Source organism: Heloderma suspectum, chromosome 4, assembly GCF_057233095.1.
Source record: "Heloderma suspectum isolate Gila_16-S chromosome 4, 16-S_ref, whole genome shotgun sequence".
Taxonomy (NCBI): domain Eukaryota; kingdom Metazoa; phylum Chordata; class Lepidosauria; order Squamata; family Helodermatidae; genus Heloderma; species Heloderma suspectum.
Window position 1 is genome coordinate 195,924,980 of NC_139461.1, and position 22,607 is coordinate 195,947,586.

The following is a 22,607-nucleotide window of genomic DNA, read 5'->3' on the forward strand; positions in this document are numbered from 1 at the left end:
TTTAGGAATTGAAATTTTGCTTATAGAGTAGATTAAGAAAAGCATTCTTTTGTCACTTTTACATATTTGCATGATTTGATTTCTATTTCATTCCCCCCCTCAAATTCTTGTTGTATTAAAAGTTTTAAGATGAAACATAACATTTGCAGCAATTTACTGAGCCTTTCTTTTTTCCTTTTTAGATTTGTTGCTTATTATTTTCTACTGGAAGGCGATTGGGGATATATATTTTGTAATTCACCATTTAGTAGCTCTGTATGCCTACTACTTTGTACTGGTGAGTGTCATGTTAATTTTGTAATACCATACCAGTAGATGTACAGGCAGAATCCCATTTAGTTACGGAAGGCAGAATCCAAAGGGGTGTTTACATCTCCATTGATTCTCGTATGCCCTGCCAATTCCGTTGTGCAAGCGGCCCCCACCGCTTGTGCAAGAGAGATTTAGTGCTTCCGGGGCAACCCAAAGTGAGTGGAAAGGCTCATGTATGGAAGGAGGCAGGTTGGCGGAGCTTGCATAAATGAACTCCGCTGATCTCCCTCCTTCCAGAAACAAACCTTTCTACTCATTTTGGGGCTTCTCCTAGGAAGTGCTAAATCTCCCTTGCATAAGTGGTGGGTATGCTTGCACAACGGAATAGGCTGGACCCACTGCTTGCGCAAGGGAATTGGGGTGGAAAGGAATTGGAGGGGGCATAAGAGCCCCATTGGATTCTGCTCTGAGATCAAACATTACTATTCATTTATATAACACCATCCACGTGTATGGCACTTCTCAAAGTATGAGAGAATTTTCTTAGCTCCCTACCTTAAGAGGCTTACAGTCTAGATAATGGAGGAAGGGGAGATGTGGTAAAAAGGTGAAGAATATGCAATTTTTCTAGTTACATGTATTTCTAGTTAAATTAGGATATGGGGACTAGGTATTGAGCCAAAGTCTGCATGGAAACAACACTTTAAATTAATTTTTTTAGCTCTTTAAATTAAATTTTTTAGCTCTACATTTTAACTCAGTTGTCTACAAATCCACAGCTTTCATATTATTCCTTATGATTAAAGGGAACATTGGCACACTTCTGTTAAGCATCATTCATTACTCATGACTGAATATCCTAAGCATATTTAATGGAAGTGAGTTCCATTTATTAGTTGTGTCCTGTAAATACATTTGGCATTGAAGGAAAAATACAGTTTGCTGGACATAACAAATATATTGTAGAATTCCAAAAATGAGAGAGAGTTTATAATAAGTTAGCTGAAGTGAAAAAGTATGGTGGTACTTCTTGAGATTTTATGTGGAATTCTAGCCTCCCCACCCCCATGTAATTTTTTTCATATTTGTAGCCATGTATAATTTACCTCAGAACTTGAAATGAAAAATGTAAGAACCTAATAATGTCATTACAAGAGGATATTTCTCTCTCTGTGTAATGTTCTTTCAGACCATGTCCTCTTTCAGGCTCTCACATGTTACTCATATAGTATTCTCATATGTACACTGTAAATTCAGTCTTGTTTAACTCAGAACCTGCAACAAATGAGTCCGAGGTACCCCAGTGGGTAACCAAGCTAATCCTAACAGACAAACATCACTACAGACAAAAGTGTAAATTGAAATCTATTTAAGGCTTTATTTCAGAAAAATACAAAATAGAAAGAAAGTGGCATGGTGGCTATATGAGCATTAGAAACTTTATAATTACAGGGAAAGAGAATGCAACAAAAATAGAAGATTAATTAAAAGAATTGCAATTGCCAAAGCTGGTGTTATGAATTTGGCTAACAAGATAAGGGCTTGAGCTTCTAACATTGTTATGACTCCTCCTTCCAACTTTCTCTTGTTTACTACTTGTGGTTTAAAGCTAAACTAAAACTAAACTAAACTAAACTTAACTAAAACCTAAGTGTTAACTCTCCCATTACTTTCTCCTGTGCCTTACTTGAATATAAAAGCTACACTAAAGCATTACTAAGTTCTTCTAGGCATGTGAATAAGTTAGAGTGAAAGGAAAAACCGAAGACTTGGAAATAATTCTAAGTCTCATCTTCAGAAATAACTTCTGAGTCTCAAGCTTAAAAATTACTCTAAGTCCCAAACTCAGAAATAATTCGAAGTTCTACTTTCATAAGTCCTAACTTCAGGAAAGATTCTAAGCTCCAAAGTCCAAGATTCTAAAGAGGTCCATAGTTGCCCAAATTCTTGAGTCTGGTGGCGAGGCAGAAAGAGTGAAGTGAAGTAGCAGCAGCAGGAACAGAAGCAACAGGAACAAGAGCAGCAAGGAGCTCTCATTTCCTGTGCTTTTATACACTTGCTCTGGTCAAAGGTGGGGCCCCAAGGAGCAATGAGACAACCATCTTCCAATCAAAGTGGGGTGTGCGTGGTTAGACCATTTGCTCACTAATCAGAAGTAAGGTGCCCCATCTATCTCCCACAATTTCACGTGTTTGGAGAACCTATCTGACACCATTACAAACGGGTTACTTTGAAATGTCCTAAAAAGTGGCCCAATGTCTGCCATCTGGGCATGTTACCTTGATTGACACATTTCTCCCTGGTACATCTTCTTTGAACTCACAGTCATGTTTGGCCATTTTTTGGTCATATCCGCCCAAACACCTCCTCCCAGTTGTCGCATGTGCTCAGGGCTACAGCTTCCCCGCCCAACTAGTGTTGAGTAAAGACATTCTCTTATCAGCAGGTGTACACCATGAGATGTCAAAACAGTACTTTTCCTCCTCTTAGTAGGCATCTGAGCATGCTCAGTTATTTGGTTCATCTCACTTAAACACTCTGCCGGCACACCGTGGCCTTGAACAAGCTCTGTGAAGCCGCTTGTAAAGACAGCTGCATTTTTCCCCCTTTCTTCAAAGACAGCCCTGCAAAATCCTAGTTAGAGTCTCAGTTAGTGAGATAATATCAGTTAACATAGAATCAAACTTCAAGGTCTTCTCGCCCAAAGGTCAAGAGTCTGGAATATAAAACTGATTCTTAAATACGAGTCTGGGGTCTTTTAGGGGCTCTTCTTGTAGGTCTCCCCCAAACCCTCACTTAAGTCATTCAACGATTCCAGATCAAATTAGCCATCTTTACTCTTTGTTAGCAATGTTATTTAACCCTTTCAGTATCAGATTAACTTACACATACCTGTGTAACAGTTTACCAGTATTTGGTCTATTGCTATATACTCCCTTCTTTGCGAAGTCTCTTCCCACCAGCAGTATACAGCCCCTTCTGTCCCTGTGTGCTGACAGCATTTTAAAAATAACTTATGAGCAGTTGAAATATTCACAGATATTACATATGACCTCAGCGGCAGAGCCAATGGCAAACCAAAGCTCATCTCAGCAGCTGAAGCCAGAGCTCTTGCAAACAAAGCTGCAGAAGTTTCAAATAATGCAGCTTGCAAGTCATTTCTTTTTTCTGTTGAGTTTCTGATTTTGAGGGTAAACTAGTAAAACAACTTTTCTGAAAGTCTGTGTTCTGTGACTTGATAACTCCTCCATCTCTCTCTAACCATCTTACATGGAATAAAATATCCTCAAGCTGACTTTGAGTTCGCAAATAGATATAATTCAGTAGAAAAGACGGAAGGTTGCTAGTAATTGATACCCTGTAATGGCAAATGGCGGGTTGATTTTTAGACCCTCCCATCACTTCTGTTTTTATGGCAACATCAGTGATGAAGAAATAAATAGTCTTCCTAACACCACTTTTTTAGGATGGAAAACACTATTTTAAATTGCACATCTGTCTATATCTTTCTTTGCGCTCCTGAATTTGTATCAAGATGAAATTCTGTTGAATGCGGTGACTTGTACAAATCTTCAATGAATATGGTAGTGGATTATTTATGCTTTCACTTTAAAATATTAAAAGCTTTAAAAAACTATGACAAACTGTTGAAAGCTTTGTTCTCTCCATGATGTGTTTTAATGCTTTCATTGTAATATTTCTCATGATATATTTCTTATGGGAAAATTAACATGGGCACACAATATATTGCAGACATTTTTATTCAAAAGAAATATAAAAATGCATGTCACAATGATAAACCTTGCTAGATTTAGTCGTGTGTTCTACAGAGATTATGCAAGCTATTTTAGGGCTTCTGTCCTCCCTTGATTCCTTTTGCACATTACTGAGAATGCTGCATGAATGGAATTGTTACACCTATTACTAATGACTGCCACAATAATCACCCCCCCCCGCACAAATATTAAACTCTACTAGTACTGTGTTAAAACTACTACCAGAAAATGATTAAGTCTATGACCTAAATCTTTTTTTTAACTCTAATTGTACCAAAGGTCATTTTCCCCTAAAAGTGGTTTGTAGGTCAGAGGATAACAAGCTCCTTTTCTAAGGGGTTAATTTACTCTAATGTGCACATTTTGAAAGAGTATGGATGTGCTTTAGAAGGGAGTGTAGTGTTCACCAAGGGCATCAAACTCAAACAGGCCACTGGCCCAAACTTTCCACCTAAGCCATAGCCCAGGGCATACACTCATAGTTTTTACTCACTCACTCACTCAAAAACACCTGTTTTAAAGAGAAGGGAAGCAAGTAGTAGCTGGACAGTCCAAATGTGCCATCCTTTCACATTTTGTCTGCTAACATCCCCTTATGTGCACCACCACTACTCCCATTGTCAGCGTCTGACTCCAGCCTGAGAAACCTCTCCTTCCCCTGTCCCCTCCCTTCCCACATCTTTCTGGCTGCCCTCCAGATGTTCTTCACATGCCAAACAGCTGCTGCCCCTCCCCCTTGTCAGTCTATACATCCCTGTCATCCATGTCTCCTCCACTGTTGCTGGCAACCTGCCAGTTGCACACACCATGGGCTTCACTTGGGTATCCTAACGGCTTTCCTAATAAAATTCCTTTATTTCCTAATAAAACCCTTGGGCCTTATGCTTGATAGTCCTGCATTATGTTGTTGTTATAATGCCAACTATAAACTTGCTTCTTCCTGCAACACCCTGTTTTGCTTCTTAAGCTAGTTTTGAAGGGGGTTGTCTGAAAATGTAGGATTAGAATTACAGTGTCATGTATCCCTCTGCAAAAAGTGAAAACGAACTCTGGAATCACTTCTGGAATCTTGCTTACCTGCCTTAGCACACGGATGTTCTTTACAAAATAACAAGAGACCTGGCCCCTTTTGTACGGATCATCTAGTCGATGTTTCAGTTTTGAGACCCTGACCATTAAATTAGTACTCCAAGTGATACCGTTCAACTTTATCTCTGTAATCTGGACTTAAATCTGCACTTACTGTTTATTTATATATAAATTAATTTGTGTTCAGTTGAAATAGTGCATATATCAGTCCATGAGATGGACCTGGTTTGTACAACATGCCATGGCTCACCATGGGTTATTTAGTACATAATGAGTTGTGGCGCCCACGGGTGCCAGGGTACATATTCAGCCCCCAGCCAGGGTGTTGACATGTTGTGCATATAATAACGACTAGAAGATGTGTCAAGTGGATGTACTTGATGCACAGGGGTGGGTTGAGGGGAGAGAATTGGAGGATTTGATATATTTTTCTAAACAGTATTCTTTATAATTGTGTACACTAAATTTTGCCTTTTATAAAAGTATTCAATCATATGTTTTAATTTAAGTGTATTATTTTATCCTATAGCATAGTAAAATATTTAGTATTTATAGTTTCATATTTTGGATTGCTTTTCTGAGATTTAACATTGAGATTCCTGATCTTTGTCAATGCTTATTCTATTTAGGGTAGAGGATTGTTGGCGTATTTTGCTAATTTTCGTCTGCTTGCAGAATTCTCTACCCCTTTTGTGAATCAGCGGTAGGTGATATTTTCTTATATTAATAAGTTTTTATATCGCCTTTTGCCCTGCAAGTGTGTAGTCTGCTGACTACAGATCTGGAAGACCTGGGCTGATTCTAGGCAGGTGGATGATAATCAGTTCTCTCTTGTTGTAAGCTACAAGTGGAATTGCAATTGATTTTCCGCACCATTGGGAATATCACATTTTTTCTGTGTTCCATCCACACAAGTCAGTGTGACATAGCAGCTGTGGGTGAGGAAAGGGAAGGCCCAATTCACCTGAGCGATCATTTGAAGCTCAGCACACATTTACCATAATCTTTGGGGCAAGTTTATGACTCAGTTAATTTTTTTAAAATCAGTCTTCCAATTAGCACTAAAACAATTTTCCAGCTATAATATATAGTGCTGTAACATCATAATGCGATAATGCTAATTTTTAAATGATTTTTAAAACCCTTTCCGATCACTGCCATTAATCACATTGCTAAAATGTCAGTGACCTGAAGATGTTTTAAATCTTTTTTAAATTAGAATTTAATTATAGTGTTATAGCACCATAATAGAATTTTTTTTGTATTATAACACTATAGCTGCTGCCTTGAGTACCATTTTTCTTGGTAGAAAGGTGGGGTACAAATCAAATAAATATAATACAATAATACTATTTTATTAATGATGAAAAAGAAATCCTTTCTGGTCACTGCCATTTAGCAATGTGGTTAATGGCAGTGACCAGAAAGGGGGAAAAAATGCATTATATCATTTTGATGTTATTGTACTATAACACTCTTATTTTTAAAAAATATATAGTTGTAAAAGTGTTTTAACAATAATTAGAAGAATAAATGGGGGTCATACAACTTATGCCCACCACAGAGGTTATAGTGGATTCGATCTAGACTTAGTTATACTTCGAGTCGACCCACTGAAATCAATGGGACTTAAGTATGACTAAGTCTCAGTTCAACCCAGTGGGCTGGGTTCAAGATTTGCTTTCTGCATACAGAAGGGCTCCACTCACAGAAGATGCCTCCACTTGATTTTCAGGGATCTCCCCTTTTCCCCCACACTGCAGCATTCCCCAGTCAGCAGGGTCACTCTGTATAGTATGGAGGGGTGGCCCTGGCGGGGCTGTTGTGGGGAGGAAGGGGCAGGGAAATCTGTCTCAGCCAGATTTCAGTTGCAGGGGCCTAAATTTGGATTGAATCCACTGTTGGCTGAGTTGTGACAGGTTCACCTGCCAAATATGTCACAGCCCATGTTTTAAAAAACAGAAGAGTAACACTAAGAAAATCTACACTGTGGCGATTGTGCTACTCTTACATTCTTCTGAAAACAGTTGGGCTTTCTGCAGTTTGAGAAAAAACACAAGGGAAAATACAGGGTCACAGTGATTGGGTGACAGTTGTATGGATGCCATGAAAAAAGTGAGTGAATGAAACATGGCAGTTCCACACTAAATGCATAGGGTGAAAGCATCCCTGTGTTTAAGCTCTGACATGATTCGTTGAGCAAGGCAGATTTCCTTGCAAAGGGTTATACTAAGGGCAGACGTGATAAAAGCTGTAAAACATAAAACACTTTTTTATTTGCAAACAGAATGTTAATGGTAGTATCCATTTTAGTTGAGTCTAACATTTCTAAATGGCTAATACAAATGGACATATATTTTTGTAATCCATTTAGAGCAATGGTGAGCTTTTTAAAAAGCTAATTTTAATACATGATTACTGGAGTAGTTCCCCTTCATGGATCACTGCCTTGTTGTGGTGAAGGGGCTTGCGTAACTCAGTGATGCCATAAGCTATGCCGTGCAGGGCCACCCAAGATGGACAGGTCATGGCAGAGAGTTCTGACAAAATGTGGTCCACTGGAGAAGGAAATGGCAACCCACTCCAGTATTCTTGCCAAGAAAACCCCATGGAACGTATCACAAGGCTAAAAGATATGACGCCAGAAGATGAGATCCTCAGATCAGAAGGTGTCCAATATACTACTGGGGAGGAGCAGAGGGTATTTCCAAGTAGCGCCAGAAAGAGTGAAGCGGCTGGGCCAAAGCCGAAAGGACACTCAGCTGTGGATTTGTCTGGTGGTGAAAAGAAAGTCCCATGCTGTAAAGAACTATATTGTTTAGGAACCTGGAATGTAAGATCAATGAATCAAGGTAAGCTGGAGGGGGTCAAACATGAGATGGCAAGATTGAACATCGACATCTTGGGAATCAGCCAACTAAAATGGACAAGCATGGGCGAATTTAATTCAGGTAACCATTATATCTACTACTGTGGGCAAGAATCCCTTAGAAGAAGTGGAGTAGCACTCATAGTCAACAAAAGGGCGGGAAAAGCAGTACTGGGGTAAAATCTCAAAAATGATAGAATGATCTCAGTACAAATCCAAGGCACACCATTCAACATCACAGTAATTCAAGTCTATGCCCCAACCACTGAGGCTGAAGAAGCTCAGGTTGATCGGTTCTATGAAGACCTACAGCACCTTCCAGAACTAACACCAAAAAAAGATGTCCTCTTCATCATAGGGGATTGGAATGCTAAAGTAGGAAGTCAAGAAATCACAGGGATAACAGGCAAGCATGGCCTTGGTTTACAAAATGAAGCAGGACAAAGGCTAACAGAGTTTTGCCAAGAGAACACGCTAATCATAGCAAATACTCTTTTCCAACAGCACAAGAGGCGACTCTACACATGGACATCACCAGATGGTCAATATCAAAATCAGATTGATTATGTCCTTTGCAGCCAAAGATGGAGAAGCTCTGTACAGTCAGTAAAAACAAGACCTGGAGCTGACTGTGGCTCAGATCATGAGCTGCTTCTTGCAAAATTTTGGCTTAAATTGAAGAACGTAGGGAAAACCACTAAACCATTCAGGTATGACCTAAATCATATCCCTTATGAATATACAGTGGAGGTGATGAATAGATTTCAGGGATTAGACCTGATAGACAGAGTGCCTGAGGAACTATGGATGGAGGTCCGGACCATTGTTCAGGAGGCAGCAACTCAATCCATCCCAAAGAAAAAGAAATGCAAGAAAGCAAAGTGGCTGTCTGATGAGGCTTTACAAGTAGCTGAGGAAAGAAGGGAAGCGAAAAGCAAGGGAGAAAGGGGAAGATATATCCAGCTGAATGCAGAGTTCCAGGGAATAGCAAGGAGAGACAAGAAGGCCTTCTTAAACGAACAATGCAAAGAAATTGAGGAAAACAATAGAATGGGAAAGACTCTCAAGACGGGCATGATAAAGGACCAAGAAGGCAGGGACCTAACAGAAGCAGATGAGATTAAGAAGAGGTGGAAAGAATACACAGAAGAACTATACAGGAAAGATCTGAATGTCCTGGATAGCCATGATAGTGCAGTCACTGAACTTGAGCCGTACATCCTAGAGAGTGAAGTCAAGCGGGCCTTAGGAAGCATTACTAACAACAAAGCTAGCGGAGATGACAGTGTTCCAGCTGAGCTATTTAAAATCTTAAAAGATGATGCTGTTAAAGTGCTGCACTCAATATGCCAACAAATTTGGAACACTCAACAGTGGCCACAAGACTGGAAAAGGTCAGTTTACATTCCAGTTCCAAAGAAGGGCAAGAAACGCTGGGTTTCGAAGAGGCGGAGGAACTAGAGATCAAATCGCCAACATTCGCTGGATCATGGAGAAAGCAAGAGAATTCCAGAAAAACGTCTATTTCTGCTTCATTGACTACGCTAAAGCCTTTGATTGTGTGGATCACAACAAACTGTGGCAAATTCTGAAAGAGATGGGAGTACCAGACCACCTTACCTGTCTCCTGAGAAACCTGTACGAGGGTCAAGAAACAACAGTAAGAACCAGACATGGAACAACCGTTTGGTTCAAAATTGGGAAAGGAGTACGACAAGGCTGTATATTGTCGCCCTGCTTATTTAACTGATATGTAGAGTACATCATGAGAAACGCCGGGTTGGATGAATCATAGGTCGGAATTAAGATTGCTAGGAGAATTATCAATAACCTCAGATATGCAGACGATACCACCCTAATGGCAGAAAGTGAAGAGGATCTAAAGAGCCTCTTGTTGAGGGTGAAAGAGGAGAGTGCAAAAGCTGGTTTGAAACTCAGCATTAAAAAAACGAAGATCATGGCATCTGGCCCCATCACTTCCTGGCATATGGAAGGGGAAGAAATGGAAGCAGTGACAGATTTTATTTTCTTGGGCTCCAAGATCACCGCAGATGGTGACTATAGCCATGAAATTAAAAGACGCTTGCTCCTTGGGAGGAAAACTATGGCAAACCTAGACAGCACAGTAAGAAGCAGAGACATCACCTTGCCGACAAAGGTTCGTATAATGAAAGCTATGGTTTTCCCAGTAGCAACGTATGGCTGTGAGAGCTGGTCTATAAGGAAGGCTGAGCGCCGAAGAATTGATGCTTTTGAACTGTGGTGCTGGAGAAGACTCTTACGAGTCTCCTGGACTGCAAGGAGGTCCAATCAGTCCATCCTAAAGGAAATCAACCCTGACTGCTCATTCGAAGGACAGATACTGAAGCTGAAGCTCAAATATTTTGGCTACCTAATGCGAAGAGAAAAGTCACTGGAAAAGACCCTGATGCTGGGAAAGATGGCAAAAGGAGAAGGGGACGGCAGAGGATGAGATTGCTAGATAGCATCACCAATGCAGTGGATATGAACTTGAGCACACTCCGGGAGAGAGCGCAGGACAGGAAGACCTGCTGTGCTATGGTCCATGGGGTCATGAAGAGTCGGACACGACTGAATGACTGAACAACAACAACAACTGGAGAAGTTAATAAAAATTTGCTTTGAAGCATTAGATTTTTCCCTCCAGCAACTGACAGAAATCTTCTCCAAGGTGCTATTCAAAATATTAGCAATATTGCTGTTGCTACGTATCCATTTCTAAGCCAGACTCTTGAACCAAGAGGAGAAGGAGGCTTTCTACCTAAATACACGGTTATTTGCAATCTGTATTTCACTTAGGAAATGAATGCATTTTTGGTAGTTGCATTTATTTTCAGGAATTGCATATGTTCATGCTAATCTTTTTCAAGATGTATCCTAATCTTTTTTTCTAGTGGTGATTTTTGTTAAACTCTGTCACTATGATTCCGAAATATGTTCACACCTTCAGTCACAATCTCAATCAAAAGTATGAACCATCTGAGCATTAACATGGCTGCTTTTCATCATAGCAGTGAGGACTAGGAACTAACTTTCTAAAAAGTAAACCTAGCAGAATGTAGTCAGATGTTTTTCTATATGTGCCAATTTGATTTAAATCAAATTAATTTAAATCTGTTCTCTGAAGGACTCAATTTTAATTATTTAAATCACAGTTTAAATCACTAGTGAGGAAGATTCTATTTAATCATCATTTTTAGTAGAAGTACATTAGTGCTTAATATAACCTTAAACATATTCAAGAAGGGAAGCGAAAAGCAAGGGAGAAAGGGGAAGATATATCCAACTGAATGCAGAGTTCCAGAGAATAGCAAGGAGAGACAAGAAGGCCTTCTTAAATGAACAATGCAAAGAAATCGAGGAAAACAACAGAATGGGAAGGACTAGAGATCTCTTCAAGAAAATCGGAGATCTCAAGGGAATGTTTTGTGCAAAAGACCATGATAAAGGACCAAGAAGGCAGGGACCTAACAGAAGCAGATGAGATTAAGAAGAGGTGGAAAGAATACACAGAAGAACTATACAGGAAAGATCTGAATGTCCCTGATAGCCATGATAGTGCGGTCACTGAACTTGAGCCGTACATCCTAGAGAGTGAAGTCAAGTGGGCCTTAGGAAGCATTACTAACAACAAAGCTAGCGGAGATGACAGTCTTCCAGCTGAGCTATTTAAAATCCTAAAAGATGATGCTGTTAAAGTGCTGCACTCAATATGCCAACAAATTTGGAACACTCAACAGTGGCCACAAGACTGGAAAAGGTCAGTTTACATTCCAGTTCCAAAGAAGGGCAAGAAACGCTGGGTTTCGAAGAGGCAGAGGAACTAGAGATCAAATCGCCAACATTCGCTGGATCATGGAGAAAGCAAGAGAATTCCAGAAAAACGTCTATTTCTGCTTCATTGACTACGCTAAAGCCTTTGATTGTGTGGATCACAACAAACTGTGGCAAATTCTGAAAGAGATGGGAGTACCAGACCACCTTACCTGTCTCCTGAGAAACCTGTACGAGGGTCAAGAAACAACAGTAAGAACCAGACATGGAACAACCGTTTGGTTCAAAATTGGGAAAGGAGTACGACAAGGCTGTATATTGTCGCCCTGCTTATTTAACTGATATGCAGAGTACATCATGAGAAACGCCGGGTTGGATGAATCATAGGTCGGAATTAAGATTGCTAGGAGAATTATCAATAACCTCAGATATGCAGACGATACCACCCTAATGGCAGAAAGTGAAGAGGATCTAAAGAGCCTCTTGTTGAGGGTGAAAGAGGAGAGTGCAAAAGCTGGTTTGAAACTCAGCATTAAAAAAACGAAGATCATGGCATCTGGCCCCATCACTTCCTGGCATATGGAAGGGGAAGAAATGGAAGCAGTGACAGATTTTATTTTCTTGGGCTCCAAGATCACCGCAGATGGTGACTATAGCCATGAAATTAAAAGACGCTTGCTCCTTGGGAGGAAAACTATGGCAAACCTAGACAGCACAGTAAGAAGCAGAGACATCACCTTGCCGACAAAGGTTCGTATAATGAAAGCTATGGTTTTCCCAGTAGCAGCGTATGGCTGTGAGAGCTGGTCTATAAGGAAGGCTGAGCGCCGAAGAATTGATGCTTTTGAACTGTGGTGCTGGAGAAGACTCTTACGAGTCTCCTGGACTGCAAGGAGGTCCAATCAGTCCATCCTAAAGGAAATCAACCCTGACTGCTCATTCGAAGGACAGATACTGAAGCTGAAGCTCAAATATTTTGGCTACCTAATGCGAAGAGAAAAGTCACTGGAAAAGACCCTGATGCTGGGAAAGATGGCAAAAGGAGAAGGGGACGGCAGAGGATGAGATTGCTAGATAGCATCACCAATGCAGTGGATATGAACTTGAGCACACTCCGGGAGAGAGCGCAGGACAGGAAGACCTGCTGTGCTATGGTCCATGGGGTCATGAAGAGTCGGACACGACTGAATGACTGAACAACAACAACAACTGGAGAAGTTAATAAAAATTTGCTTTGAAGCATTAGATTTTTCCCTCCAGCAACTGACAGAAATCTTCTCCAAGGTGCTATTCAAAATATTAGCAATATTGCTGTTGCTACGTATCCATTTCTAAGCCAGACTCTTGAACCAAGAGGAGAAGGAGGCTTTCTACCTAAATACACGGTTATTTGCAATCTGTATTTCACTTAGGAAATGAATGCATTTTTGGTAGTTGCATTTATTTTCAGGAATTGCATATGTTCATGCTAATCTTTTTCAAGATGTATCCTAATCTTTTTTTCTAGTGGTGATTTTTGTTAAACTCTGTCACTATGATTCCGAAATATGTTCACACCTTCAGTCACAATCTCAATCAAAAGTATGAACCATCTGAGCATTAACATGGCTGCTTTTCATCATAGCAGTGAGGACTAGGAACTAACTTTCTAAAAAGTAAACCTAGCAGAATGTAGTCAGATGTTTTTCTATATGTGCCAATTTGATTTAAATCAAATTAATTTAAATCTGTTCTCTGAAGGACTCAATTTTAATTATTTAAATCACAGTTTAAATCACTAGTGAGGAAGATTCTATTTAATCATCATTTTTAGTAGAAGTACATTAGTGCTTAATATAACCTTAAACATATTCAAGAAGGGAAGCGAAAAGCAAGGGAGAAAGGGGAAGATATATCCAACTGAATGCAGAGTTCCAGAGAATAGCAAGGAGAGACAAGAAGGCCTTCTTAAATGAACAATGCAAAGAAATCGAGGAAAACAACAGAATGGGAAGGACTAGAGATCTCTTCAAGAAAATCGGAGATCTCAAGGGAATGTTTTGTGCAAAAGACCATGATAAAGGACCAAGAAGGCAGGGACCTAACAGAAGCAGATGAGATTAAGAAGAGGTGGAAAGAATACACAGAAGAACTATACAGGAAAGATCTGAATGTCCCTGATAGCCATGATAGTGCGGTCACTGAACTTGAGCCGGACATCCTAGAGAGTGAAGTCAAGTGGGCCTTAGGAAGCATTACTAACAACAAAGCTAGCGGAGATGACAGTCTTCCAGCTGAGCTATTTAAAATCCTAAAAGATGATGCTGTTAAAGTGCTGCACTCAATATGCCAACAAATTTGGAACACTCAACAGTGGCCACAAGACTGGAAAAGGTCAGTTTACATTCCAGTTCCAAAGAAGGGCAATGCCAAAGAGTGTTCAAACTACCGTACAATTGTGCTCATTTCATAGGCCAGCAAGGTTATGCTCAAAATCCTACAAGCTAGGCTTCCGCAGTATGCGAACCAAGAACTACCGGAAGTACAAGCTGGGTTTCAAAGAGGCAGAGGAACTAGAGATCAAATCGCCAACATTCGCTGGATCATGGAGAAAGCAAGAGAATTCCAGAAAAACGTCTATTTCTGCTTCATTGACTACGCTAAAGCCTTTGATTGTGTGGATCACAACAAACTCTGGCAAATTCTGAAAGAGATGGGAGTACCAGACCACCTTACCTGTCTCCTGAGAAACCTGTACGAGGGTCAAGAAACAACAGTAAGAACCAGAGATGGAACAACCGATTGGTTCAAAATTGGGAAAGGAGTACGACAGGGCTGTATATTGTCGCCCTGCTTATTTAACTGATATGCAGAGTACATCATGAGAAACGCCGGGTTGGATGAATCATAGGTCGGAATTCACATTGCCGGGAGAATTATCAACAACCTCAGATACGCAGACGATACCACCCTAATGGCAGAAAGTGAAGAGGATCTAAAGAGCCTCTTGTTGAGGGTGAAAGAGGAGAGTGCAAAAGCTGGTTTGAAACTCAGCATTAAAAAAACGAAGATCATGGCATCTGGCCCCATCACTTCCTGGCATATGGAAGGGGAAGAAATGGAAGCAGTGACAGATTTTATTTTCTTGGGCTCCAAGATCACCGCAGATGGTGACTGTAGCTATGAAATTAAAAGACGCTTGCTCCTTGGGAGGAAAGCTGTGGCAAACCTAGACAGCATAGTAAGAAGCAGAGACATCACCTTGCCGACAAAGGTCTGTCTAATCAAAGCTATGTTTTCCCAGTAGTAATGTATGGCTGTGAGAGCTGGACTATAAGGAAGGCCGAGCGCCGAAGAATTGATGCTTTCGAACTGTGGTGCTGGAGAAGACTCTTACGAGTTCCCTGGACTGCAAGGAGGTCCAATCAGTCCATCCTAAAGGAAATCAACCCTGACTGCTCATTGGAAGGACAGATACTGAAGCTGAAGCTCAAATATTTTGGCCACCTAATTGAAAGAGAAAACTCTCTAGAAAAGACCCTGATGCTGGGAAAGACTGAAGGGATAAGGAGAAGGGGACGGCAGAGGATGAGATAGCTAGATAGCATCACTGATGCAATGAATATGGACTTGAGCACGCTCCGGGAGAGAGTGCAGGACAGGAAGGCCTGCTGTGCTATGGTCCATGGGGTCACAAAGAGTCGGACACGACTGAATGACTGAACAACAACAAACATATTCAGAGATGTAGGTTTCTTTAGAAGGTAGATACACAGTAAACAATTATTTTGAATTGTTTCCAGATTAATTTTCATCAAAAATGGGATGATAATTTGGTCATTTTAGTATTAAATTAGAGTGAACTTGTGAAGTCATTCAGGAGATGAACCAGCTCCATCTGGTTAATCATGATCATGATGTTTTTTTGACGAAGTGCCAGAATAACCACTACCAAACAGGCTTTTAAAATGTATTAATAAGACTGTTCTTCTGGTTAGTTTTCTTCTTCACCAACAACAACATTGACAAAACAAAACACACATGGATTTTTGAATGGTTTTAACTATTTCAGTTTTTAGATAAATGTAAAGTTCTTAAAAAATTTTTTAAGGCAATTTCAACCACAGCAAGTACAGAAACAAAACATTCCCAAATGGCTTCTCTTTTACGGCCTGCTGCTGCCATGCTAGGTATTTCCCTTCTACAGTGGAGGATTCATGCAGCAGAAGTTTCCACAGGAGTCAGGAAACTGCTTTGGTTTCACTTTCTGTTCCCCTCCCCTATCCCTTTCATTTATCTCCAGACTCCTCCCCCTTGTTCAGATCCATCTACTCCATCTCCCCAAATTCTCTTATTTATTGACCTTCTCTATCGTTACACTTGGAGAGAGTGAGAGAGCATGCATTTCTGTTACCACCTGTAGTGCAGAATAGGACTGATCAGGTTATCTCCCATCTTCTATAAACTGCTGTTGACATATTCGTAGAACATAATTTGAAGATGTATAATTAGCATCCATGATGGTATCTTTGACCTAGGCTCTTTTTTTTACTAATTATTTTAAGGAAATTTTGAAATCTGATTTTTTTAATTTAAAAAAATCCCTGATATGTATCAACCCTCTGTGCCATAAACCAAGAGTATGTACAGGACCATATTCTACATTACAGTTTATAGCTTGGTCAGCATTAGTTGATTATAAATAGTGTTGTATTAGGTACTATTTCTGTATATAAACAGGTAGCTAGATAATTTTTGTTAGATCAGTCTAGGTCCCTGCTGCTTAGAATTTGAGGATGCTAACTCATCATCTCACTGGAAAAGACCCTGATGCTGGGAAAGACTGAAGGCAAAAGGAGAAGGGGACGGCAGAGGATGAGATGGCTAGATAGCATCACCAATGCAGTGAATATGAACTTGAGCACACTCTGGGAGAGAGCGGAGGACAAGAAGGCCTGGCGTGCTATGGTTCATGGGATCACGAAGTGTCGGACACGACTGCACGACTGAACAACAACAACAACAACAACTCATCATCTTTCTTTGATCATGAATAATTCATGTCTTCACTCTCATTTGACTCTCTGGATATTTTTAGATACAGCAGCTCTTGTCTTTTTAAAGTCTTAAAATCTAGTTCTTTTAGTATTCCCTGATGTTGCCATATTCGCAGAATCTGTGGTTTAGACAATAAACAACGCAGGGGTGTTACAGCCCTTGGTCTGAACAGCAAATGAGCTTAACCTCTTTGCCTCGATGTGGCATTAGGGTTGTGCTACTTTTTCCCTTGTTTTCTCTGTCAAGCAAGTAAGAGCTAATGGCCTCAGATCTTGAATGTTTGTTTCAACTAGAAGGTACTAGGGACTATTGCAGACAATGGGGCCCCTTCCAATACTATATTTGTGGCATAGGAGGCACTGCTGTATGGCTCCTTCATTCAGAGCAATGGTAATGGCTGAATCCCCAAGCCATGCGGAACGAGCTGGCACCATGGCTTCTCCCCATTCCAGCATGGCATCTCCTAAAAGCTGGGGAGGAGCCATGGAGCTAGCTGTTTTCATGTGGTGATGATGTTTGGGTTTTCTGACATAGTGTGGGAAGGAGCCACATGCAGAAGCCCTCATGCTGTAAACGTAATGTCAGAAGGTGTTGTAGCCTAGACCTAACTAAATTAATGCAGCAGCTAAATGGATAAAGACTGTACCCTGTTGCTTCTTTGAAGTGAGGAAGGTGTATTGATCATAAAAGAACCTCCAGAACTTCACAAGAATAGTCAATGAATCCACATTTTTATGTGCAGAAGGATCTTTTAAGGAAAGTTTAGCTGTGATCTTGTGGAACGTGTCCTGAATATCAATTACCCTTCTGCCTACCGTATCCACATTGAGACATTTTAGATTGTGATGTGAAGCCTTATTAATAAAAAAGGACAGATTTCTCTTTTGACACACAGTATTCTAAAAATAACTAGCTTGGTACTTTATTTTACATATTACATGTATTACCTGCTTTTCGCTATAAAATAATCCCAAAGCAGGGTACAGCTAATAAAATGTAATAAAACCATACAACATTGATCAAAGCCCACCCCAGTGAAACAGGGGAGAACAGTAACACAGATAAATAGCAGTTTACATGATGCAGCAAAACAAATTTAGTCAAAAGCCTGGGTGAAGAGACACAGGCTTCATTTGGCGCCAAAACTTCTAAGACTCTGTGCTAACTGTATGTGAAGGGGGAGGCACAGAGGTTATCTGACAAATGTTTGCAGAATGTTGTCACAAAACCTATTAGACTGAAAGATTTGTTTTCATTAAATTTGAGGAGAACCAGATGGTAAATAATGTAAATTGTTGATAATCCTAGCTTACATTTACATGTCTGTTTGTGTCATTAACAAAAAGAAAATAGCCAAGCTATGCTGTTCAGTTGTACTTTTAACTTCTGGACTTTATGCAACCCAAGTATCCTTCCTAAATTGTCAACAGAAATTATAAAAAGAATGGCATGTCAACCCCATACCGAATCTAAGTTCACTTCCTTCCTGACTCATGGGTAATTCTAACTGGAGGATCACTTTGCAGCAGCCTTGAGGTTGGTGTGAAAGTTTGAAGAGATGACATGCTTACATGCTCAAGAATAATTGTCTTCTACCATAGGTCTTATCCCACTTCCGCTTTCCTAGTGAGCCCTACCCATGTGTAAGTGAGAAAAAACTTGAGGCAGAGTCCAAGATCCTGCTGGCAACCTGGATATCCTGTTTTACTTCTGGGCCGATATGTACACATGGTTGCTGCTACTCCTTCTGTGGCTCCATCTGATGCAGCTGTACTTATGTAAAAATGCAGAAATTATATGGGAGTCATAGGTGATAACATGGGAAATACCATGTCAGTGTTAGAAAAATGGAGTGGGGAGAAGTGAAGGGGAAATAATATATTCTTACTTTACCAGAGTGGTGTGGAGCTGAGCCACTGGGCAACAGCAACAATATCAACTCACATAACATAACATAAAATCTGCCTGTTTTGTCTGCTCACATGTGAGCAGATGAGAGCACAGGGAGAGGCAAAGCTACAGTATTGCTTGGGATTTGGCAGGATGGTGCTTTCTCTTTCCCACCATCTGCCTATTCTTGAAGGCTAAAATGGAGTGCTGCTGAGCTCTTTGTACTTTGGTTTGTTCAGAGCTTTCATGTATCTAGTGTAGAGCCAACATCTCATTCCGAAAGTTCCATTAGTTTGGATCTGCCAGTAAGATCAAGGGTATGACATTACTGCAATTTTTAAAAAATGCATTTATCTGGCAGAATTATTAGAGTATTTTACAAAATGAACTACAATAGTAATGAATAACAATGCACACTAACTATGTATTCAGTATCAAGAGAATGATTCATATTATTAACAAATCTGAATATGCTTATAGAAATCTTTTTTGAAACTTTTGAGCTGCATGAAAGGTACTAGAAATAAAACTGAGAAGAGGGAGGATTTTAGAAATGAGATGGCGGTAGAGTTGAAGACTCTCTATTCCTAAATCTGTCCATATGCAGAGTTTGCATAGACAGAATATAAAAAGCGTAATACCTTCATGAGTTGATGGATTTTGATTTGTATTTTAATCCTTTTTCTCTTGTAGGTGGTTCTTTGAAGTACTGGGGTATTCCAAGGCTTCAAAAGCCAACATCATCAATGGACTACTAATGACAATCGCATTCTTCCTGGCGAGGATCATAGTCATCCCGGTTTATTATACCAATGTGGCTTCTGAGTTTGGAACAGAAGCTTTCCACAGATTAGGGCTTGCAGCTCAAAGCGCTTGGTTTATCTCCAGCATTGTCTTGGATATCATGAACTTAATATGGATGGTCAAAATAACAAAGGGATGTTACAAAGTTATTTGTCTTATTGGACAAGGAGAAGCCAAAGCGCAGAAGAATGGCAAATCTGACTAGAAGACTTAAAAAAAAAAAATTAACAGCAGCTTTGGGTTCACTAAAGGAACAATTCACATTTTTGCCATAAACAGCTCCTCTTAAGGAAATAAGGTATTACCTCTGTTAAATTCAGCCTTCCCCTTGACCCGCTGCCTGGGCATCCACGGCCACTTCATCTGAAGACTTGCATTACGTGGAATGGGAAACAATAACATGCTGCATATACTGACCTTGGTAGTGTGTTCCAAGCACTTATTAGACAAATGAACCTGTACAAGAACAAAGTCTTCTAGTACTATGTTCCTATGAATTTTCACTCAGGTTTCTTAGACGGATGTGTTTTCAATGCCTGTGAATGTCAGGATCATTGGTTTACGTTCTGCTAATATGGCAGCTTTCCTGGCATGTTTCTCTGCTTTCTTAATATTTGCTGTTCATAATTGAGGCTTCATCTGTTGACAGTTTTTAAAATATTTTTGCAAGTTTTTGCTTTGAATATGTCATCTTTTACTGCATTTTCTTCTGCCTTATATGCATGCACATACCTTTTGAGATTTATAGAGCAATTTTACATAAAACTATAAATTAGAGTTCAGGGTTTCTTTTCTTTTTTAAAAAATCACTTATTGACTCTTGCTGTACATAAAGGATAACTACAGCTGTTTTCAACCTTTTTTTAAAGTATCTGAATTCCAACAAATGTTAGCATGGTAAACAGTATGGAGATAAGCAAATTCTTGTGTCAGTGTTCCTTCCCTGTCATGGATGTTGGGACCTTGTATGTTTTTAGTGTAGTGTCATATAACCAAGATATTTTTGTGGAGTGTAAACTACTGAAGGGGAGAAAATGAGTTTAAAATATGTGGATTGTTACAAGAACCAGTGCACTTAAGAAAAGTGTAACTTGTTACTATTCAATTCTATATCAATTCATTTTCATTGTCATTCTTATCTCTTTTAAAAAAAATCAAGTTTGAAGAAATAGTACATTGCTTCACAAAGGAGAAAAATGTTTTTAAAAATACAAAACTCAAGAGCAACACTACAAAACTGATATATTGATGCAGGTTTTCATCGTTAGAGAAAACCTTCAAAGTCACTCAGCTCTTGACAGATATTTGCAAATGATGTTGCTGATGAATACAAAGAATTGTGATTCAGTGTTACGCTAGTGGAAAAAGTACAAGAGATTGTGTTCCATTAGCTCAACCGGTAGCGGAATAATTAGCATGACCAGTTCTAGCCTAGCCTAATGAAGTCTTAATAACTTGTGCAATACCTTGTCAAACAAAGGCTTGTGAACTGGCTTGTGCAATGTCATGCACAAGCAGAATCAAAATATTGAATTGTGATAGAACCTTTGCGCTAGTGGAATGGCACTATCAGGTGCAATGGTAAAAAGGAAACATTTGTAAACTGAAAACCTACTTGTCTAGATACATTTTAGACTATTGACCTCCATGGTGTATCATATTTATTCTTGAATTGTGTTTCTCAAATAATCATCAGATAGTCACCTGACATGTCTTTTGCCTTAATGTATTGATTTGCTGCTAATATTGGGTTCATTTCACATTGGTAATGCAAATATGGAGGAAAATTGTAGAGAACAAGCTGTTTTCCTGTCTTTTGTTTGTAACTAATTTTATGGCCCTATTGTGTCTTATTTCTTTCTATTGTTGCTCTTTAGCAAAGCTTCATGCAAAAGTTTGTCTTCTGATACACATACTAAACTGTGGCTACTACATAAAATAGGTTTAAAGACAGAGTTACTACAAAATGCAGTTTTCCCCTTTTCTCAGAGCGCTCTCATTTCTTTATAGCTTGCTAAATGTTGTCGAGTTCACAAAATGACATTGACAGTTATCAGGTCTTTGAATTACATTTTAAATGTCATATTTCTGTTATAGCAATCAAGACAATTCAATTCTGTTTTTTACATTAAAATTATAGTATTTTGTATATATTAATATAAACACAGAAATCCTGTTCAGGCATGCAGGTTCATCACTTGATGACTGCAAAATTCACTGCTGACTTGCATGTGTGAAATAACACATTTTATATGCCACAGATAAAATGTTTTTAATCTCAAGCACAATGTCTGTCAGTAGTGGCATTTCACATATTCAGCTCTGAGTCTTCAGCGATGAGAGATCAAGTAATGTACTTCCACGTGTGAACCAGCCCATAGTTAAATGAACAGTCATAATTCTATTTCCTGAGCACCTTTTTTCTGTGTAGAAAAGTCTAGAAACTAAAATTATGAATATCCCAATTTTTTTAAATGTAGAAATGCAAAGATTGGCAATGAACAAGATTTTTATACTTTAAGTTTGGGTGCTATTTAGTCATCTTAATTTGAATTATCCCTTTTAATTGTCAAGTGCCTTGTTTCAATGTCTGGCACATTTATTATCCATGAATTAGCTACTTTGAGTTAATTATTGAAACAGAATTGAACATATTTTGTGTAGTTAACTTCCTAAATTAAAAAGAATTAAAATAGTGACCTAATGTTATGTCTTTAGCGTAAGCTTCCAGACAAGGTAGTATTACCAATGCATAATAATGGAAGTAGCTTTGAAAGCTCTTCTTGCTTCTTTTTAGAACAGAACCACCTTATTCATCCACAGACCACTTGTTCAAGTATGTGTTTATTCTCAGTGCTTTAAGGATTGATGCAGAATTTCTTGATAATCATTTCAAATGGTTAAAACTTCTCTTAATCATTTCAAATTTAGCCATTAAGCAGGGCCCAGCAGCTTCTCAAACCTTGTTGCCATGTTTCCATCCCATCCTGCAGCCATAGCAGAGGGGCATCTCAGTCATCTGAAAATGAGGGCACTCATCCTGCTGCTGGAGATCTCTCCTCCTTGCTCTGGAACTGAGAAAATGACCCAGTTAC

General features: G+C 39.4%; 1 protein-coding gene across 6 annotated transcripts in view; it reads left to right on the forward strand.

Moving 5' to 3' along the window:
• The window catches only part of TLCD4 (TLC domain containing 4), a 77,439-nt gene extending 55,229 nt beyond the window's left edge, over positions 1–22,210 (forward strand). For 4 of the 6 annotated variants that reach the window (XM_084851841.1, XM_084851843.1, XM_084851840.1 and 1 more), the window contains 3 exons: positions 183–277; positions 5,747–5,820; positions 19,402–21,307. In XM_084851841.1, the coding sequence (XP_084707967.1) occupies positions 183–277; positions 5,747–5,820; positions 19,402–19,717 (485 nt within the window). In that variant the 3' untranslated portion in view covers positions 19,718–21,307. Of the gene's footprint in view, positions 1–182; positions 278–5,746; positions 5,821–19,401 lie in introns of all 6 variants that reach the window. The other 2 variants (XM_084851842.1, XM_084851845.1) reach the window with 2 other exon arrangements.
• The last annotated feature ends 397 nt before the right edge of the window (positions 22,211–22,607 follow it).